The 18,590-nt window shown below is 44.0% G+C and overlaps 1 protein-coding gene across 1 annotated transcript in view; it reads left to right on the forward strand.

The window, feature by feature from the left end:
* Positions 1–18,124, forward strand: part of BEGAIN (brain enriched guanylate kinase associated) — a 260,162-nt gene extending 242,038 nt beyond the window's left edge. The window contains exons 6-8 of the mRNA XM_054972391.1: positions 2,754–2,861; positions 8,392–8,475; positions 16,751–18,124. Of these exons, the coding sequence (XP_054828366.1) occupies positions 2,754–2,861; positions 8,392–8,475; positions 16,751–18,124 (1,566 nt within the window). The remainder of the gene's footprint in view (positions 1–2,753; positions 2,862–8,391; positions 8,476–16,750) is intronic.
* The last annotated feature ends 466 nt before the right edge of the window (positions 18,125–18,590 follow it).

Below are 18,590 nucleotides of genomic sequence, written 5' to 3' on the forward strand. Positions count from 1 at the left end.
CCCAAACTATGCCTGTTGACCTGTTTAAAAGACTCGGTGGGATCAAGGACATAGAAAACAAGAATGTCAGGGAGAAGGCATATCTCTTTGTGCAGCAATTTCTTTATATGAGACAACATACAAAGTCTTGTATCGGAATGTCTGCAGACTTAGCGGCATGGTACAAACCATGTCTCTGTCCACCATGTGATTTTATAGTAACTTGGATGTGCTCATCCGGTACTGAGAACCTCATTTCTGTCGTCTTGATCCCAGCCATGCAGACATACAGATGCTGCAGGCCGTCTCTGCTTATTAAATTTACATCTCGCTTTTCAAATGTTTGCCTCAGAGCAGATGAGAGTAATAAAGAAAGACAGTTCCTTATCGTAAGCCTACAACCGGAAAAAGACAAGACACAGACGGGAAGGAAAGGGGCTACATCGGTTTGATGGAATTTACATGCGGTTGGGCCTGGCTGTACTACCCTCACTGGCACTCTTTTCCACTGTCCTTTACCCCTAAGTTCTTTAGTCAGCCACAAGATGCCAGAGGATCGTTTCCTTCATTTCTTCAGTTACTGGGGAACTGATTATTAGAGTGGAGTTCTTTCTGGCAGGGAATGAGGGAACTATCCTCCTCTCATCTGTTTCTTCTCTGGCTGATGAATGGGGCCAAGCCAGTCTTCCTCCTGCCACGGTGTGCATCCTCTCAGTGGACTTTATACCTGTCTGGTTGCAGAACTGGATAAGGATGGTTTGGTGCGGCAGCCAAATCCAGCTGGGCAGACTCAGCAGCTGGCTCCCTGCACTGATACCCCATGGAGAGACAGAAAGGTACTTGCCTTTCCCTGAGACATTCCCTGAGTCCAAGTTGTACAGTGTCATTAGGAGCTTGAGAAACTTTTACCTGGATGAGACATTCCAAATAATTTATCTAAGAGAGTTTGTGATGGCTCGGGGGGAGACCGCTCTTAGCTATGCAGACACTACCAGTTGGCACCGAAAAAAAATCAGCTCACCCCAGATCTGAGTATCAGAGCTACCATAAAAAATCAGTATCCCTGAAATCTGGGTCAGATTCTCTAATCTGGTTCAGTGGGATTAGAGAATTAAAATTTTATCCATTCATTATTCCCTATGGGGAAAACTATCCGGTGAGGCTGGGGGATATTTTTCAAGCAAACTCTACCAAATTTGCAGGGAAGCTACACCTCCCTGTCCACTAAGGACGCCCCAAGATTCAGGAAGATTGGACCCAGGGGTCCAATTCCATGGGCCCCTGAACAAGGTGCCCCAGCTACTCTCCATTGTTTTCTATGGGGAAAATATCTCCAAGACTTACCAGGCAAGGGGAAACCTTAAGCTAAGTTAAACCCTGACCTAAATCCAGTCCCAGTGCAAGTCACACTCCCAATGCAAACTGAACTTACAAAGTCCAACAGAACCAAACTACAGCAACGGAACCAATCTCAAACCAGAGAATCCCAGTGTCAAGCCAGAGAACCACAATGTCAAACCAGAGAATCCTTAACTGAAGCGGGGGGGGGGGTGAGTCTTGCTGGAAAGCCACAGAGTTTAAAAGGTGGCTGATGGAAGCTTGAAGGGCTTTTTCAAAGCTCAAGCTGGGATGGAAGCGGGATGGGAGGGAATCCACGTCCCTTGCCTCACGGAGAAAAGCAGGCAGCAGAGGCAGAGCAACAGCGAGGGAGAGAGAGAAGCAACACAAAGTGGCTCAAAGCACCGTGGAGGCAAATTCCAAGGCACGAGAGTAGCATGAGGCCGGTGGGGGACTGGAGGCAGCAGGCAGAGAGGCTGGGGGAGGAGCCAGCTGGGAGCATGGGGAGCTGGGAGGGCATGGGAGGGAGACGGTCTTGCCTCCCTGCCCCTGCCTGGAAAGAAAAACAAAAGCCAGCCTGCAGTGTTTGCTGGAGTATACTGAATAAACTCAGTTTAATCCAGCCCATTAGTATCCAACCTCCTAGATCTGATCTTGGATCCTCTATTTTGAACTGGTGTAGCCAGAGTTTACTGGATCAGAATAAATCTGGCTAATTAGCCGGTATATGGATGCAGGATCGCACACCCCTAGGAGACCCCCATGATGGGAGAAGCTTGGCGGGTATGATATAGTGGTTAGAATGTCAGACTAGGAGATGCCGGTTCAAATCTCCATTGTGCCATGGAAGATCGCTGGGTGACCTGGGGCCCGTCACACACTCAGCCTAACCTACCTCGCAGAGTTGTTGTGAGGATAAAAAAGGACAAGGGAGGAATATTGTGTGGTGCTTTGGGTCCTCATTGGGGAGAAAAGTGGGTTTTGTAAATGAAGTAAATTAATATATAAATAAATAAATGAGATGGTTGGGGTAGGGTTCTAGTAAAAGTGTAAGGCATTTCTGGATGAGCAACTTAAATATGTCTTTGAACCTCTCTCGTTTTGTTTGTACCAGAGATGAATTTTATGAATGAGAGAGAGAATATGGATGAGAAAACAAGTGTACTTCCTTGCCAATGTAGTGTTCTTCGTACTTGTAATGGGCTAATTTAAGCTAAAGCCCATTTACCTTCGCTGGTGAAATTGCCCCAAGTGAGTCATTCATTTTTCAGTTTGGGCTTTCAGTTCCTATCATCTCCTGTTTAGTAAGAAAGTAAAAGTAGTACGTAAACTGCTTGGAAAGGGGAGAAATTATGTTTTTCGTTAGCTTTGAAAACAATATTCAATGGCATGTCTTGAGGGGAAAAAAGTGTTGACTGGATTGTTTTTGTACGCAGGGTCAACATTACGAAGAAGAAAAAAGAGCTTTAAGCCACGAAATAATAGCCCTCAATAACCACTTAATAGAAGCCAAGGTGACAATTGATAAACTGTCCGAAGATAATGTAAGTATTGAATGTCAGACGTTTGTCACGGTCAGAAGAGTATGAAATTATGGACAGTTATATCAGAAATACTGAGCTGTTATGTCTCTCACTATTATTAATTGCTCCATTTCTATTACACCATTAATCTGTCTCAGTGGCTACTTTTAAAATGTTATCTTCTAATCCTATAATTATAGGAGCTTGTAGGAAATGTTCATTTGACTGTATTCCTAGAGCAATGACAGTTGCATATTCATAAGTTCATTGCAAGTTGTATGTTGTATATTTTCCATTTATGTGTAATGTGTTTTTTCCCCCTGCATATCAAGCTGAGTTAGCTCTTCTGTTAGGCAGGTTGCAGGAGCCCACCTCCAGCAGGACTTGATCTTAGGGTACTATTTATGGACAGCAAATTATATTGTTTAGTTTATTATATATTACTGTTATTGAAGGTGCCATTTTGGATTTCCTGACTCAGACACTGAAATGTCTTGGGTCTGTCTCCGACAGTCAGCATGTTCCAGCCAAACTTAAACTTAGTATATTAAGTGCTATTATGTCCAAAATATAGATTGTACATAAAGCCATGTAATGGTAGCCCCAACAGTCCTTTTAAAAGTGGGCACTTTGAAGTGGAGGAGGTAGCAAGTACTTAATCACCGGTCTCTGTGGCTTGCCTCCAGAGGAGTTCAGAATATGTGTTTGGAAAGGCAAGCACATATTTAAAACGCTGCAGTGCAGTGCAATTGAGGGGGGTGGGGGTCAAAGCAATTTAGAGTCGCAAAAGAGTTACGAACTCTCTGCATTCTCCACTCCAAACTACCCCCTCCTGAAGCACCTTTCCCAGTTCAATAGGTTAGTTTGCTGACAGCTCCACTCTTTCTAAATCGACAGTCTTTTTTTCTGAAGAGTTTTTGCACAGTCGAAGGCTAGCATATCTTTTGCCATATACTTTCTAGATATTATTTCTCAAGCTAGTTTTCAGCTGTCCAGAAGGTATTTTGAATAAAATTCAGGTCCAGCAGTGAAGACCAACAAAATTTTCTAGGGGATAAGCTTTTGTGAATAATAATAATATTTGATTTATATACTGTCCTTCCAGACAACTTAAGACCCACTCAGAGCGGTTTATACAGTGTGTAATTATTATCCCCACAAAAATCACTCTGTGAGGTGGGTGGGGCTGAGAGAGCTCCAAAATGTTGTGACTGACCCAAGGTCACCCAGCTGGCTTCAAACAATGGAGTGGGGAATCAAATCCGGTTCTCCAGATTAGAGTCCCGCCGCTCTTAACCACTACACCAAACTGAATCAAAACTTACACCCTGGACAATTTTGTTCCCCAGGGCTACTGGACTTTTTGTCCTGCTACTGCAAACTTTTTGTCCAGACTAATACAGCTGCCCACCTGGAACAGAAGATGTTTAGTTATCCATGGGATGGCACGGTTGCAAGGCCATTAGAGAGCCAGTTTGGTGTAGTGCTTAAGAGCGCGAGACTCTAATCTGGAGAACCGGGTTTGATTCCCCACTCCTACACTTGAAGCCAGCTGGGTGACCTTGGATCAGTCAAACCTTCTAGGAGCTATCTTAGCCCCACTCACCTCACATAGTGTTTGTTGTTGTGAGGATAATAATAACATACTTTGTAAACCGCTTTGAGTGAGTGTTAAGTCCTCCTGAAGGGCAGTATATAAATCAAATGTTGTTATTATTATTGGGTACTGATTGACATGTGATCAGCAATATGGTGGTTGCTGAGAAATGCAGCCACACAGAAGCAGCCACACAGAAGCTGCTCCCTGAGGCAGATTATTTGTGCAAAATGGCCTCCTAGGCTCTCACAGTTCCTCTTGTTTGCCTATGGTGATCATCACCAAAATTACTTTGGTAGCCTTCTCACAAGACATAAGAATGTAAGAACAGTCCTGATTAATCAAACCAATGATCCATCTATTCCAGAATCTTGTTTCAAACGGGGGCAACCAGATGCCCCCCCCACCAAAAGCCTACAAGCAGGGCAGGGAGGCCAACGTTTCTCACTGTTGTTGCCAGGGACGCCAGCCTCCAGGGGGTGATTGGAGATCTCCCCGAATTAAAAGTGACCTCCAGGCTACACAGATCAGTTCCCCTGGAAAAAATGGCTGTTTTGGAAAGTGGACTCTATGCATTACCCTCACTGAGGGCCCCCATCTCCTCAAACTCCATCCTTCCCAGGTTCCACCCCCCCTCCCCCAAATCTCCAGAAATTTCCCAACTCAGAGCAGGCAACCTTAGTTGTTGTCCCCACCAAATAAAGACTTTTCACAGCCTATGAATATGGAGGTGCCATTTAGGTCTATCCGTGGCTGTTAGCCATCATAGCTACCTTCCATGAATCTGGTCTGATCTCTTTCTAAAGCCATCTAAGCTAGTGACCAAGTTATCAACAAGTTCTATGAAGAGGATACTTTGGGGGACTTCCTTTTGTTTGTCCTTGAATGTATTGCCCATGATCTTAATTGGATGCCCTCAAGTTCAGGCATTATGGAAGATAAAAGTACTGAACTGGCCCACAGTTGCCATTTCAAGGAACTACCACAATACTGATTGCACTATGTGATGTTATTCCTTTGTTGCTACCCATATCCTCTTTAGCTTGTTGTGTTCCACCTAGTCGGGAGTAATGATTAAATTGTCGAAGGCTTTCACGGCCGGAGAACGATGGTTGTTGTGGGTTTTCCGGGCTGTATTGCCATGGTCTTGGCATTGTAGTTCCTGACGTTTCGCCAGCAGCTGTGGCTGTCACAGTGACACTGAGAGATCTCTGTCTTTTGGTGCTACACCTCTGAAGATGCCAGCCACAGCTGCTGGCGAAACGTCAGGAACTACAATGCCAAGACCACGGCAATACAGCCCGGAAAAGCCACAACAACCAATGATTAAATTGTTCACGGTGCAATCTTAAGTGGAGTTACACCCTTCTAACAGTGAAATCCTAAGCAGAGTTACTCCAGCCTAAGCCCTTAACTTCAGTGGACTGAGAGTCTCTCTACTCAAGACATTTTACATGAGTAGGATCAAGTGAAAGATCTTACACTTGTTCTCCCATTGTGGATACACATGCACCGTTAGGGAGACAGAGTACACTTGAATATAAGACTACCAAGAAGGTAAGTCACTTGAGCATCCCCATGTAAGATGGCTTGTGTAGAGAGACTCTTAGAAAGACTTAATTCTGCTTAGGACTGCACTGGTAACATGCCTCGCTAAATATGGAGGATAGTCCCACACCACTGTTAACTGCCCCATGACTTCACAAATCTGCCAAGCAAATCCGTGCAGTTTGCTACTGATGCATACAGTAGGTAATTGAAACATCATTTCAACTGGCTCATTTTCAAGGACCTACCCTAATGCTGATTGCATGTGTGATTTGAGCCTGAAAGTATTATTTGGTACAAATGATAAATGACGGCATTTGGACCAGCAAACGTGTGCCTCAAGCACATTCCATTCATCATGTTTATTTCTTTTGTTACTCTGTTGAATGTTTCCCAGCAGTGATGCTAGTTGCTACATCAATCCGTCCTTTGAGGGCCACACAGAACGTGTTTGGTCCTCGGCTTGAGAAAATCTTTTGATTTCTCTTTGTCTTCTCTTTGTCTTCTTTCTGGCGCATTATATGCTTAGACAAAATCGACACCCTCAAGGAGAGGGGGAATAACACCCTGGTAGATTCAAGCAAGTCATTTCAAACTGTTATCTGCAAACAAAAACGGCAAAGGCCTTATCAATGAGAAATTGCATTGAGCTAAGTTAATATTGAGCCATTACGGAAATTGCTGCCAGCCAAGTTACATATGAAAGAACTCGGCGTGTGGTGCATGTGTCTGTTGTTGAGCAGATTATGTCGGAAACATTTTTGCAATTAAGGAGCTGGAGCGTTATTCTCACACCTGTTCTCCCTTACCCAGTTACCATGATAAAAGGCCTAGTTTTTCTGGAATTCAGGCTTCAGGAATGACACAAACAATAACAATAACAACTCTATAATGAATTGATTTTCAGAGTATAATCTTCCGAGAGTCAGAGCTCCCTTCTTCAGGTTCTTGAAAGCTTACACTCTGAAAGTCTTCTTGATATCTGAGGTGCCACGGGACTGAAATCCTGCTGTTCTTCTGCAGACCAACATGGCTACCCACCTAAACGATCCTTAATGAATTGAGGCATCCTTCCATTCTTGTTTTGGGACACAGTGGCAGAACCCCCACTCCCCCTCGGTCGATAAGCAGCCTGTCAACTATTCCCTCTCCCTCTGAGCCCATGGAAGGTTTTTTCCTTACAATCAGCAGGTGGAGCTCCAAAAAGAAAGAAAAAATAGAACCTTTTTCCTAGACTTACATGGCCATGTGTATTTTTTTAGTATTTATGCACTTTGTCAGAAATGTGTGTGTCGAATAAGGGCAGTTATTTTTAATTTTGGAGGCTTCTGTGCATGTCAAAGGAACACCCGTTTTACATAAATAACTGAAGCACCTCCCCCATCCCTTGAAACCCCCTGCCTTGCTCAATCACTCTGGCTAAAAGCAGCCTTTTCAGGACCAGTTAAGTGTGTCTGGGACATGGGTGGCTTTCAAAAAATACATACATGTGCAGACCAGCAGTACCACCCACCACTGATCAAAATACACATTGTGACCAATTTTATTGTTTCTTTAAAAACCACGCATACTGGTGCCTCAGCTGTAGCACCACCTCGTTCTGGCTGCAGCCCTGGTCTTCGATACCTATGATTTTTGGCCAGGCTAGGCTGTGAATAAGTATGAACCAGTAAATAAGTATGAACACCACAGCATCACGTCTCAGAGAAACTTAAGTCAGTGGACTGAGTCGCATATCATTTATACTTGGTGTTGCAACAAACATTCTTATTCACTGATTGATATTAAATGGCCCACATTGGTTGATTAGTCTTGGCATCAATACTTCTATATTTTGATTTCTGGCTTAGCCGAGATCCATTTTTTTCTTGAGAGCCAGTTTGGTGTAGTGGTTAAGAGCGGCAGAACTCTAATCTGGAGAACCGGATTTGAGTCCCCACTCCTACATTTGAAGCCAGTTCGGTGACCTTGGGTCAGTCACAGCTCTTCCAGAGCTCTCTCAGCCCTACCTACCTAGCAGGATGATTGTTGTAGGGATAATATCATACTTTGTAAACTGCTCTGAGTGGGCATTAAGTCATCCTGAAGGATGGTATATAAATTGAATGTTATTATTCACCATCCTAGTTATAATGTGGACATCCTTCAAGCAAAGATGTGTCTAGGTTAGGTCACAGTGTTGGATTATGAAGTCCCACGCCCAGTGTCATAATGACTTCAGCCTTCTATTATTTCTTATAGAATCGGTCGGGCTTTTTTAGTCCCAGACTGGATCAATGCCTTACTTGCGTTTTCAAACATTAAGCATATTCTGCACTTTCCCAGAATAAGGGATCTATACAGATTTAGATGCTGTCTATAATCCTCAGTCTTTTATTTATATATCATTGTATGTTGTTTTTGCAGGAGCTCTATAGAAAGGATTGCAATTTAGCTGCTCAACTGCTCCAGTGTAGCAAGAATTACGACAGGGCGCATAAACTTTCTGAGGTAATGTAAAAAAAAAAAACCACTTGTCCATGAAATGCAATAAGATGTCTATTGCTGTGGCCTGCTACTGCTCTACAGGGAAGGGAGAAAGCCAAAGGCTGGGCCTGTTGCTGAGTATAGTCAAGGAAGGGCCAGAAGAAAATGGAAGAAAATGAAAAAAAGGCATAGCCGGGACAGGAGGGGAGTGATGTGCCCAAGTGAACATCAGCATCCTAGTAGGCTATAAGGAACCCTCACTTAGAGGCACGGAGAAGAAGAGGCTGCCTTGGGACCCGAGATCAAGATGTCAGGAGGGAAAGGCAGTAGGGATAGGATAGCACTGAAAGGCGCATCAAAGCCAAATGGAAAAACTCAGGAGGGGCATCCAAGACAGTGACTGTCTGTGGTAGGGAAGTCTCTTTGATATTCTGCAGCAGGCTGTTTAAGACCGACCCCACCCAACCTGCTCACTTTGACTTTTCAGAAGCAATAGTGTTACCTTTGAGGATCAGGTCCAGAGAAATAGGGGCGCCATCATACTCTGAACTTCCCAGCTGGCTGCAGTTGGAGGCTGGGAGGGGAAGTGGATTGCACCCCTATCTTACCACTCCTCTGAGAAAGTGTATTTATTTATTAAAATATTTATATTCCACCTTTCCATTTGGCTCAAGTTTGAAGCCTTCCTCCAATCTAAAGAGCCTTTCTCCTATGCAAATGGCTCTTCCATTGGAGGAAAAGCCACTTACATTGGAGGAAGGCTCCTTGGGTACACCCCAGTGTGCTAGGCTGAAAACATCTTCAGGTCTATCCTTCTCTATCCTTCTTGTATTGATTTGATTGTTTAAGCCTCCAGAGAGCAGCCAACACAGTGAAATTAAGAGCCAGTTTGGTGTTGTGGTTAAGAGCGGTGGGATTCTAATCTGGAGAGCTGGGTTTGATTCCTCACTCCTCCACTTGAGGCCAGCTGGGTGACCTTGGGTCAGTCACAGCTTCTCAGAGCTCTCTCAGCCCCATCCACCTCACAGGGTGATTGTTGTGGGGATAATAATAATGTACTTTGTAAACCGCTGAGTGGCCATTAAATTGTCCTGAAGGGGGGTATATAAATCAAATATTGTTGTTGTTGTTGTTGTTGTTGATATTGAATTAAGAGGATGGGATGAGCTTAGACAGCCTCTATCTGGACAGGGTTTTGTGAGAAAAGGAATTGTTGGAGAATTCCTGACATGATTGTGGTCTGTATCCTATCAATTCACTGAGCAAAGTCTGGAATATTACTCCAACCTGAAGAGCCTTCCCCCAACAGAAGAGCTGTTTAAGTTGGAGAAAAACTCCATAGGCTGAAGAAAATTCATTGGACATTGACATGTCTCCTACCCTAGAGGTATTTCATCCAGTCTAAGATAGGATAGATGCCATTGTCCTTGAAGTTCAAGGTGTACAGGAACGCCTGGACAAGCGCTCTTAGAATTTTTATTTTCTTGGAAAGCAGAGCCATTCCCCCACTACTACCCTTCCCGTGATTAAAAGTGAAATATATTCTACCATAGCCACAAATTGTAAACTATCAAGAACAATCAGGCATGCTGGAATGGATCAGAGTCTTTCCAGGAACAGCTCCAAGCCAAGATTCATGAGATAAGATTCAAGGTAATGATGGAGCAGCAAAGTCACTGGACAAAAGGCTATGCACAGGTCCATTTCTTTGGATTCTGGCAACAGATGCTAGAGATTGATCAAATTGGATTTTCAAGGCAAAACAGGTCATCAATGTAGAGTAGTTCTAGATAGTAAAGGCGAGAGGTGTGGCATCATCAAAGGCAACCCTGACAGGGGCATTTTTTTCAACAGTTGGAGGGGATGTACCCACCCAACCTGCAGTACCTCATTGATTCTCAGGGAGGTCTTTCCTCATTGAATTGTTCCTTAACCACTGTGCTACAGCAGAGAGCTGCTGTAGCACAGTGGTTAAGCGGTGTGGCTGTGAATCAGCACTCTACTGGTTCGAACCTCACTATTGCCATGAGCTCAGCAGGTGGCCTTGGGTAAGCCACTCCTCTCAGCCACAGTTCCCCAGCTGCATTGTGGGGATAATAATACTAACTTGTTCACTGCTCTGGGTGAGGCACTAATCTGTCTAGAAGAGTGGTATATAAGTGCAGTTATTTAGGAGGAGGAGGAAGAGGAAAGAGCCCTGCTGGATCAGACCAGTGGTCTATCTAGTCCAGCCTCCTGTCTCACAGTGTCCAACCAGTTACTCTAGAGGGCCAACAACAGGGCACAGAGGATGAGGCCTTCCCCTGAAGTTGCTGAAGTTCCCTTTAGTCACCAAGACTAGTAGCCACTAATATGAATCTATCTAATCCCCCTTTAAAACTGTCTATGTCTGTGGCCATCACTACATGCTCTGACAGTCAATTTCACATTTTAATCGCAAGTTGTGTAAAGGAGTATTTCCTTTTGCCATAGTGAATTGACTACTTCATTAGATGCCCTCAAAACTTCTAAAATGGTGGTTTTCCCATTTAGGCCTTTAAAATGCAGCCATGTCTCTTAGGTTCTGCCTAAATTTTGGACTTCTCTAAGATGGTGAAGCAGCTGTCCCATAAATGTGTGGGATAGGCCTTTATTTTAGCCAGAGATCACCTTAGCCCCAGGCTTACATTTTGTGGGCTCAATCCTACAAAATGTGGAACAATGATAAATATGGCAGTTTCTCTGAGGGTGCATTTTTAGAGTACATTATGCTTGTCATTCAGTAAACACAACCTGCCCTTTCATACTTCTGACTGGAAGTTTCAATGTTTGGTAGGCTTTAAGTTTCTCCTTTCAAAACTCTACCACTGTTGAGAAAGGTGAGAAGTTAGGTAAGAAGTTAGGTAAGAAGTTAGGTAAGAATGTCAGGAGAATTCCTGACAAGAACAGAGATAAGTCTGCTTCTTGTTCTCAACTGGTTGTTGAGTTGCTCCTTCAGCAGAAACGGGGAAAGTACTTATTTTGATGCAGGACCAATAAGGGTAATTAATTTCTGTTCTGTTCTCACTGTTCCTCGTCTCACTCAATCAATAAGCTAATGATGAACACAGAACAGAGTTTCTTGATATAGATGGTTAGAAAAGTTTGACAAGCAAGACAGGGAGACTTGTAACCAATGGATTTTTAATCAGAACAGTAACTGCTACTGATCACTCTTTCTCTCATTTTACATTTGATAGGAACAGTTAATACAGTAAAGTAACAAGTCCAGCACTTAAGTCAGGCAGAAGCAATCTAATGCTGTGACAGCATCTTTTTCTTACTGCATATTTTCCATCTCTAATTTTTTTTAAAAATCCTGCCCGTCATCCCACAAGCTCAGAGTAGCATTCCCAGTTCTCTCACCCACTCATTCTATCCTCACAACAACCCTATGAGATATTTGGAAGTGTAGTCCTATGCAGAATTACTCCAGTCTAAGCTAAGTTGAGAGAGATCACCCTGAGGTCACCCAGTGAGCTTCATGATTGAATGGGAATATGAACTTGCATCTGCCCTGGCAGCCGTCAGGAGAGCTGGGGACAGTGACATGGGGGTGGCTGTGACATCAGTGACATTGCTACATCACTTCTGGGTATAACCCAGAAGTGACAAAGGGTAGCTCTAGGAATTTCTGGAAACTATAGTTTCCAGTTTGTACCCATAAGTGACATAGTTCCATTGGCACTGTTACTGAGGGCTGCCCTCGCAGCCCTTCTCCAGTTCTCTTTTTATCCTGTTCCCTCCAAAACACAACAGTTCTCAATTAGCACCACTGCAAAGAGTTGCCACCCTGGTCTGGATAGTCCACGCAAGCCTGATCTCATCATATCTCAGAAGCTATGCAAGGTCAACTTGGATTAGTAATGGGATAGGATACCTTCAACAAAGATCAGGGTTGCAGGTAATGAAGAACCACCTCTTGTTAGTCTTTTGCCTAACTGGGGTTAGTCTTATGGCCAACTGGGGTCGCCATAAGTGAACTATGACTTGACAGCACTTTCTACCAGCTCTACCAAAAAATTGCCAGTGTGGGTGGGGAGGGCTGGATTCTTTGGGTAATCCATTTTGAATGATATTCCAGTGTTTACAGAGTTTTGACCCACAATATTCAGCACCTAATTGCCAGTTCAACTAGATGGATGGGAGGGAAGGTTGGGGTTTTAAAAGATGTTTAAAATGAGATAGTATGCTGTGTAGTTTGACCAATGTGGTCTCTACTCCAGCCTCCATCAGACATGCAGGCCCTAAGTAGCTTCTGAGAGCAGTAATTCCAGATAAGGCTTGGGATAAACCGAGACGGGGTGAATAACTTTTATTAACTTTCTTGGATGAAAGACGGTTTATTATTTATATATTTATTTTATTGAATTTATATTCCACTCTCCCCACAAGTGGGCTCAGAGTGGGTCACACAAGTAATAAATACAGTAAAAACACGGTAGCATAAATTAAAAATCAATCACTCAGTAAAACCTATATAAGTTGCGACCATATTGTACATCCACCAGATGTAAAACAAATCTGTGGGACAGGGTTGCCAGCTACCAGATGGAAATAGGCTGGGGGGGCAACATTTCTCCCCTTGGCAGGAAGCCAGTTTTGGTGGCCCACCCACCTCAATCCCCATATACCTGGCAGAACATCTCTGTCTTCCAGGCCCGGCGGAAAGATAATAAATCCAACTCGGCCTGGGTTTCCACAGACAGAGAGTTCCGCCAGGTTGGTGCCAGGGCCTTGAAAGCCCTGGCCCTTGTTGAGGCAAGGTGAACCTCCCTAGGGCCACAGACCACGAGTAGATTTTTGTCTGCTGAATGGAGCAGCCTCCGGGGAACATACGGTGAAAGGCAATTCTGCAGGTATGCTGCTCCCAGTCTGCTAAGGGCTTTGAAGGTTAAGACCTTGAAACTTGAACATGATCTGAAATTCCTCTGGGAGCCAGTGCAGCTGGCACAAGATTGGTATTATATGTGACCGGGACAGTGTCCTGGTCAAGATACATACTGCTGCATTCTGGACCAGTTGTAGTTTCCAGAGCATTCCCAAGGGCAGCCGAGTGTACAGCGAGTTGCAGTAGTCCAGCTTGGAGGTGACCGTTGCATGGATCACCATAGCTAGATCGTGGGCTGAGAGGTAGGGAATAAGTTGCTTGATCTGATGAAGATGGAAAAAATGCAGATTTGGCAACTGTCGTGATCTGGACCTCCATTGACAAGGAGACATCCAGGACCATGCCCAAACTCTTCACCACTGGCACAGGTGTCAGTGGTGCCCCATCAAGGGTTGGAAGCTGGATTCTAGAACCTGTCAGTCCACAGCCCAGGTAAAAGACCTTCATCTTCATAGGATTTGCCTTCAGTCTGCTCTGTTTCAACCAGCCAGTCACAGCGTCCAAAGCCCTGGCCAGATTTTCTAGAGCAGAATCCGGCTGGCTGTCCATCAGCAGATAACAGTTGGGTGTCATCAGCATACAGATGTTGTTCGGTAAAGAGGCTTGAAACTATATAACCATATAACACACACCATTTGCTTGTCTCACAAAGTTATAGTCTTTCATTTAACCAGGTGGGAGTGCAGAAAGCAGCTAAGCTATGATTCCTGGGCAAATTTTTGGCCTTTTCCCAACCTTAAGGAATTTCACAATAGGCTCTGGAGAAAAAAACAGAATAACTGGTTCCTTTCCTGTTGCCTGAACCATTAATTGGGATGTTGAACTGGCCTCCATATAATAGCCAAAACATTATGGGGACTTGGAGCTGAGCCCATGTTGCAGTCGTAAACCACATCACCGACTTTATCCACTTCTGGTTACTTATTAACAGCAATGGTGACAATGCAGGGCGCTCTGTTCTCCAACTCCGATCCCCTGTGCATGTCCAGTACACCTGAAGAAGCCGAGAATTATAGGAATTTTCACATTGATCTATGTTGAATTGCCCTGGAGACATTCACTACACAAAAAATATGTTTTTGTATCTCTTGACTTTTCCTTTGTATTCAGTGAGTTTGGTAGCTAAACGTTATGGTGGCAATAGCTGGTCAAAGATGAATGAATTACTAGAATTTGCATCCATTAACGTATTGTTCCTGCAAAATTGTTCGTAAAAGAACTAAAGCTTTGCTGCTACAGACAAGACCTCTACCCTCGACACATTTCACAAACATTTATCATGGTAATAAGTGATTTTCCTGCAAGCTACTTTTTGTCAGTAAAGCTGGTATAGTAATGCTACAAAAAAAAAACCCACCGAAAATGTAGGTGCGGAGGGTTTGTTCACATTACACTTAGGGTTAGCAGATTACAGGGTTCGGGTTAGAATGAGATTTAATTACTAGTAGAGGATTAGAGTTAGGGTTATAAGGCTAGGGTTGTGGTTAGTGTTAGAGGAACAGTAAAAATTAAGAATTTTTAAAATTTAAATGAAACCACTTTACAAAATGAGAATATTCATAAGGTAGCTTGCAATACAATTACATACAATGGGTTGGACAACAGCCAAAAGAGGCTCCCCGGGTACGAATCACAGGACCATGAGTGGCAAAACCACCCCCAGAGGAATGAAAATGATAACAGTGCCAAATACAAATCCAATAGGAAATTTATACCATTATCAATCTTGTAAAGTGACTAAGTGCAAGATTGATGATGTTATAAACTTCCTATTGGATTTGTATTTGGCACTGTTACCATTTTCATTCCTCTGGGGGTGGTTTTGCCACTCGTGGTCCTACGATAGGTTGGATTCAACACAAAATTCCCACAGGTGCAACAAATTTCTGGGCATTGTAATATATTGGGAGGTAGCACAAGATCTTGGTGCTCTGTCCATTTATCTTTCCACCTGGGCATCGCTGGCTCCAAGTCAATGTATACACAGCTTGGTCGAACATGTTCCCATTCCCGCCAACCTTCCGATACCATCTTCATAAAATAGTTGATTTCTTTTCGCAGTTAGGGGGCTCCACATGGCAAGTGCAGGTGAGGTGAAATGGACAGCTGGCAGGGTTGGATGTGGCTGGGCAAAAAGAGAGTGAAGGCAAGGGAGAGCTTTGGTGAGCAGGGAGATCTCTCAACCTGCCTGGCTGGTTTCCTCACTTCCTAGTATTTGTCTTTCCTGCCCCTGAAGGTCATAACTTTGCCCCTCCCTCTTTCTGTCATGTGTCTGTGATGTCATATGACCTCTTATCACATGCTTGCAGCATGGTAGATTCCCATGCTGCCAACAGGGGGTTAAAGGTGGGTCCCATGTCTGGAAATGTTGAACACTCCTGGTATAGATCTTTCTCTTTCCTGCAGTTATATGCAATTGTGTTATTGCTGAGTTGGGCATGTGGGAAAAGGTCAATTGTCAGTGCAATCCTAAGCAGAGATACACCCTAAGTGAAAGCCCTCAAATCCATAACCAGGAGTGCTACAAGCTAAAATGGAAATGCTCAAAATTCGTATCTTGAGTATCTATTTGCAAGTGTGTTTCCATGTTAAAAATAGTGGGTCTGTGAAAGGCATGGGATGAGGAAAGCTTAAAATGAAGGAGTAGAAGCCAGAGCAAAGGAATTGATCAGATATTGTAAACTGCTCTGTAACTTTGGGACACAGCGCAAATCAATGAATGGCCATCTAAGGTTTGTTAGTATTAGTCATGATAATCTCTCTGAATTAATATTTCATAGAAGAGAAATAGTAAAGAGATTAGTAGCACCTTTAAGACTATCCACCTTTATTGTAGCCTAAGCTTTCAAGAGCCATATGATGAAGAGAGCTGTGGCTCTTGAAAGCTTAGGCTACAATAAAGTTGGTTAGTCTTAAAGGTGCCACTGGACTCTACTATTTTGCTACTACAGACTAACACGGCAACTCCTCTGGATCTATGATTATAGAAGAAAGTAACTAGGTTATTTCCTTTGGGTTGGATCCCACTGAAAATTTCCGTCGAGAGAAGAATTTCCTTCAGCAGAATGTGACTTTCTTTCCTCCCCCCTCCCAATGAAATTGAAAATGCTCACCTGCCCCCCCGCAATTGCCCCTTGTGGCTGATGAACTCCCTGAAACAGCATGAGGGGGAAATCAGAGGTCTGCATGGGGGAGGGGGATGGAAGGGATTAGCAAAAATTGCTGCCTCTTCCATCAATGGAAATCCACTGCAGGGTTTTCATTACAATAGCCATGGATTTAGCATCTGTGGCATCTAGACCACAACACAGGTCTGAAGATGTTCTCCATTGACAGGACCCAATTGACTCTTTTATGCCTCTTTCTTCTCCCCTTTCTTATCTGTTCCAGCTACCGTCTGAATTTCAGGAACGCGTGAGCATCCACCTGGAGAAGCATGGGTGCAGCCTTTCAGTACCTCTGTGTCACACCTCATTTGCAGACAACATCCCAACTTGTGTCATTGCTAAAGTACTAGAAAAGCCTGACCCAAACAGTCTGTCGTCACGCTTGTCAAGCCCATCTGCTAGAGACCTTGCCTTCCAAGACTCAGTTGGGAAGCTTGGCCCAAGGCCTCAGTATAAGTCTGACATCTACTGCAGCGATACAGCCCTTTACTGCCCTGATGAGAGAAGAAGGGAAAGGAGACAGAGCGTTGATATGCAGGTTAAAGATGTTGGCTTTTTGAGGTCCCAGAATTCCACGGACAGCACTGTGGAAGAAGATGGTTTCCATTCCAGCTTTTCTCACGAAGCTTTCCCAGAATACGTTACCTCTTTACCGACATCTAGCTCCTACTCCAGCTTCAGCGTAACGTCAGAGGAGAAGGAGAATGCCCAAGCCAGCACGCTGACTGCCTCCCAGCAGGCGATTTACATGAGCAGCCGTGACGAGATGTTTGAAAGAAAGCCATCTTCAGGTTACGACCACCAGGGGAGTCCCCGGTTTGCCAAGTCGAAATCCATTCAGCACATGGAGTTGGCTGACGACAATGAAGACTCCCCAACCTTCACCAGGACTATGTCGCCTTATTCGAACGAGCCTTATCATTTCTCGGCCATACCTACTCAGCAAGCTATAGCGTCTCAGAAAATGCGTAGTGAGTGCAGGAATACCCACCTGTCAGAAGAGGACCTGCCTGGCCGGTGGAGGCAGCTGAGCGTTGAGGATATTGGGGCGTATTCTTACAGAAACAGTGGCAGGCTTTCACCCTGCAGTTTTTCAGAGCAGTATTATAGGAGCCCCATAAAGAAAGCGGACAGCCGGTCAAGTCCCATTTATGCTAGTTACAAGGCAGACAGTTTCTCGGAAGGAGATGATCTTTGTCAAAGCAGGCTTGTGGACTCTTGCTTCCTGAGAACAGACAGTGGCTTGAATATTGACATCAGTGCTAGTTGTCAACAGGACAAGCTGGCCTTGTACAAAACAAAAGAACCGAGAGACAAAAAAAATGAAAGAATCACAGTCCAGGTGTGCAGTAGCAAAAGTATTGAAGGCAGCCCGGTGTTGAAAAGAGAGTATGTTGATGTTAGCCCCAACAGTTCAGCCGAGTCTCTCAACCAGAGTTCTATGGAGGCATCGGAGATCCACCAGTCTTCCATTGATCAAGGAAGCCATTCAAGCATTCATAGCAAACAGCAGCAATTCCAACGGACTGGAAGTACCGGCTTGAGTCGGAAGGATAGTCTCACAAAAGCACAACTGTATGGGACTCTCCTAAACTAAATCTCTTCCATAGCTGCAATAAGGAGACTGACCACAAGGACGGTGACAGAGATGACTTTTGATACTCCTAGTATACGGTAGGCTGAGAAAAGCAGAATTATTATACAATATATATTCATATTCACAATGGTACTGTTTTAAAAGGGAGAAAAAAATCCCCCAATTATGATGAAAAACATTACTCAGCACTTTTCACACGATGACTTTTCCATCTTGGATACCAACCCTGAGCCCACTTTTATACCCTGATATATTTTTATAAACAAAATGGTATTTATTAGACTGTCCTTAGTACTCTCAAGCGCTTTGAGTGACATTTTTGTCCCCTTCAAGTAGGTTTCTTATTTATTTTTTGTGCATGAGGCCACCTGTGCCTAATCTCTTGGAGGAAAAGGGTAAGAAAGAGAGAGAGAGAGACCCCCTTATCACAATGACAAATCAAACCCCTATAGATTCTTTTAAAATG

This window comes from Eublepharis macularius, chromosome 2 (assembly GCF_028583425.1).
Source record: "Eublepharis macularius isolate TG4126 chromosome 2, MPM_Emac_v1.0, whole genome shotgun sequence".
NCBI classification, from domain to species: domain Eukaryota; kingdom Metazoa; phylum Chordata; class Lepidosauria; order Squamata; family Eublepharidae; genus Eublepharis; species Eublepharis macularius.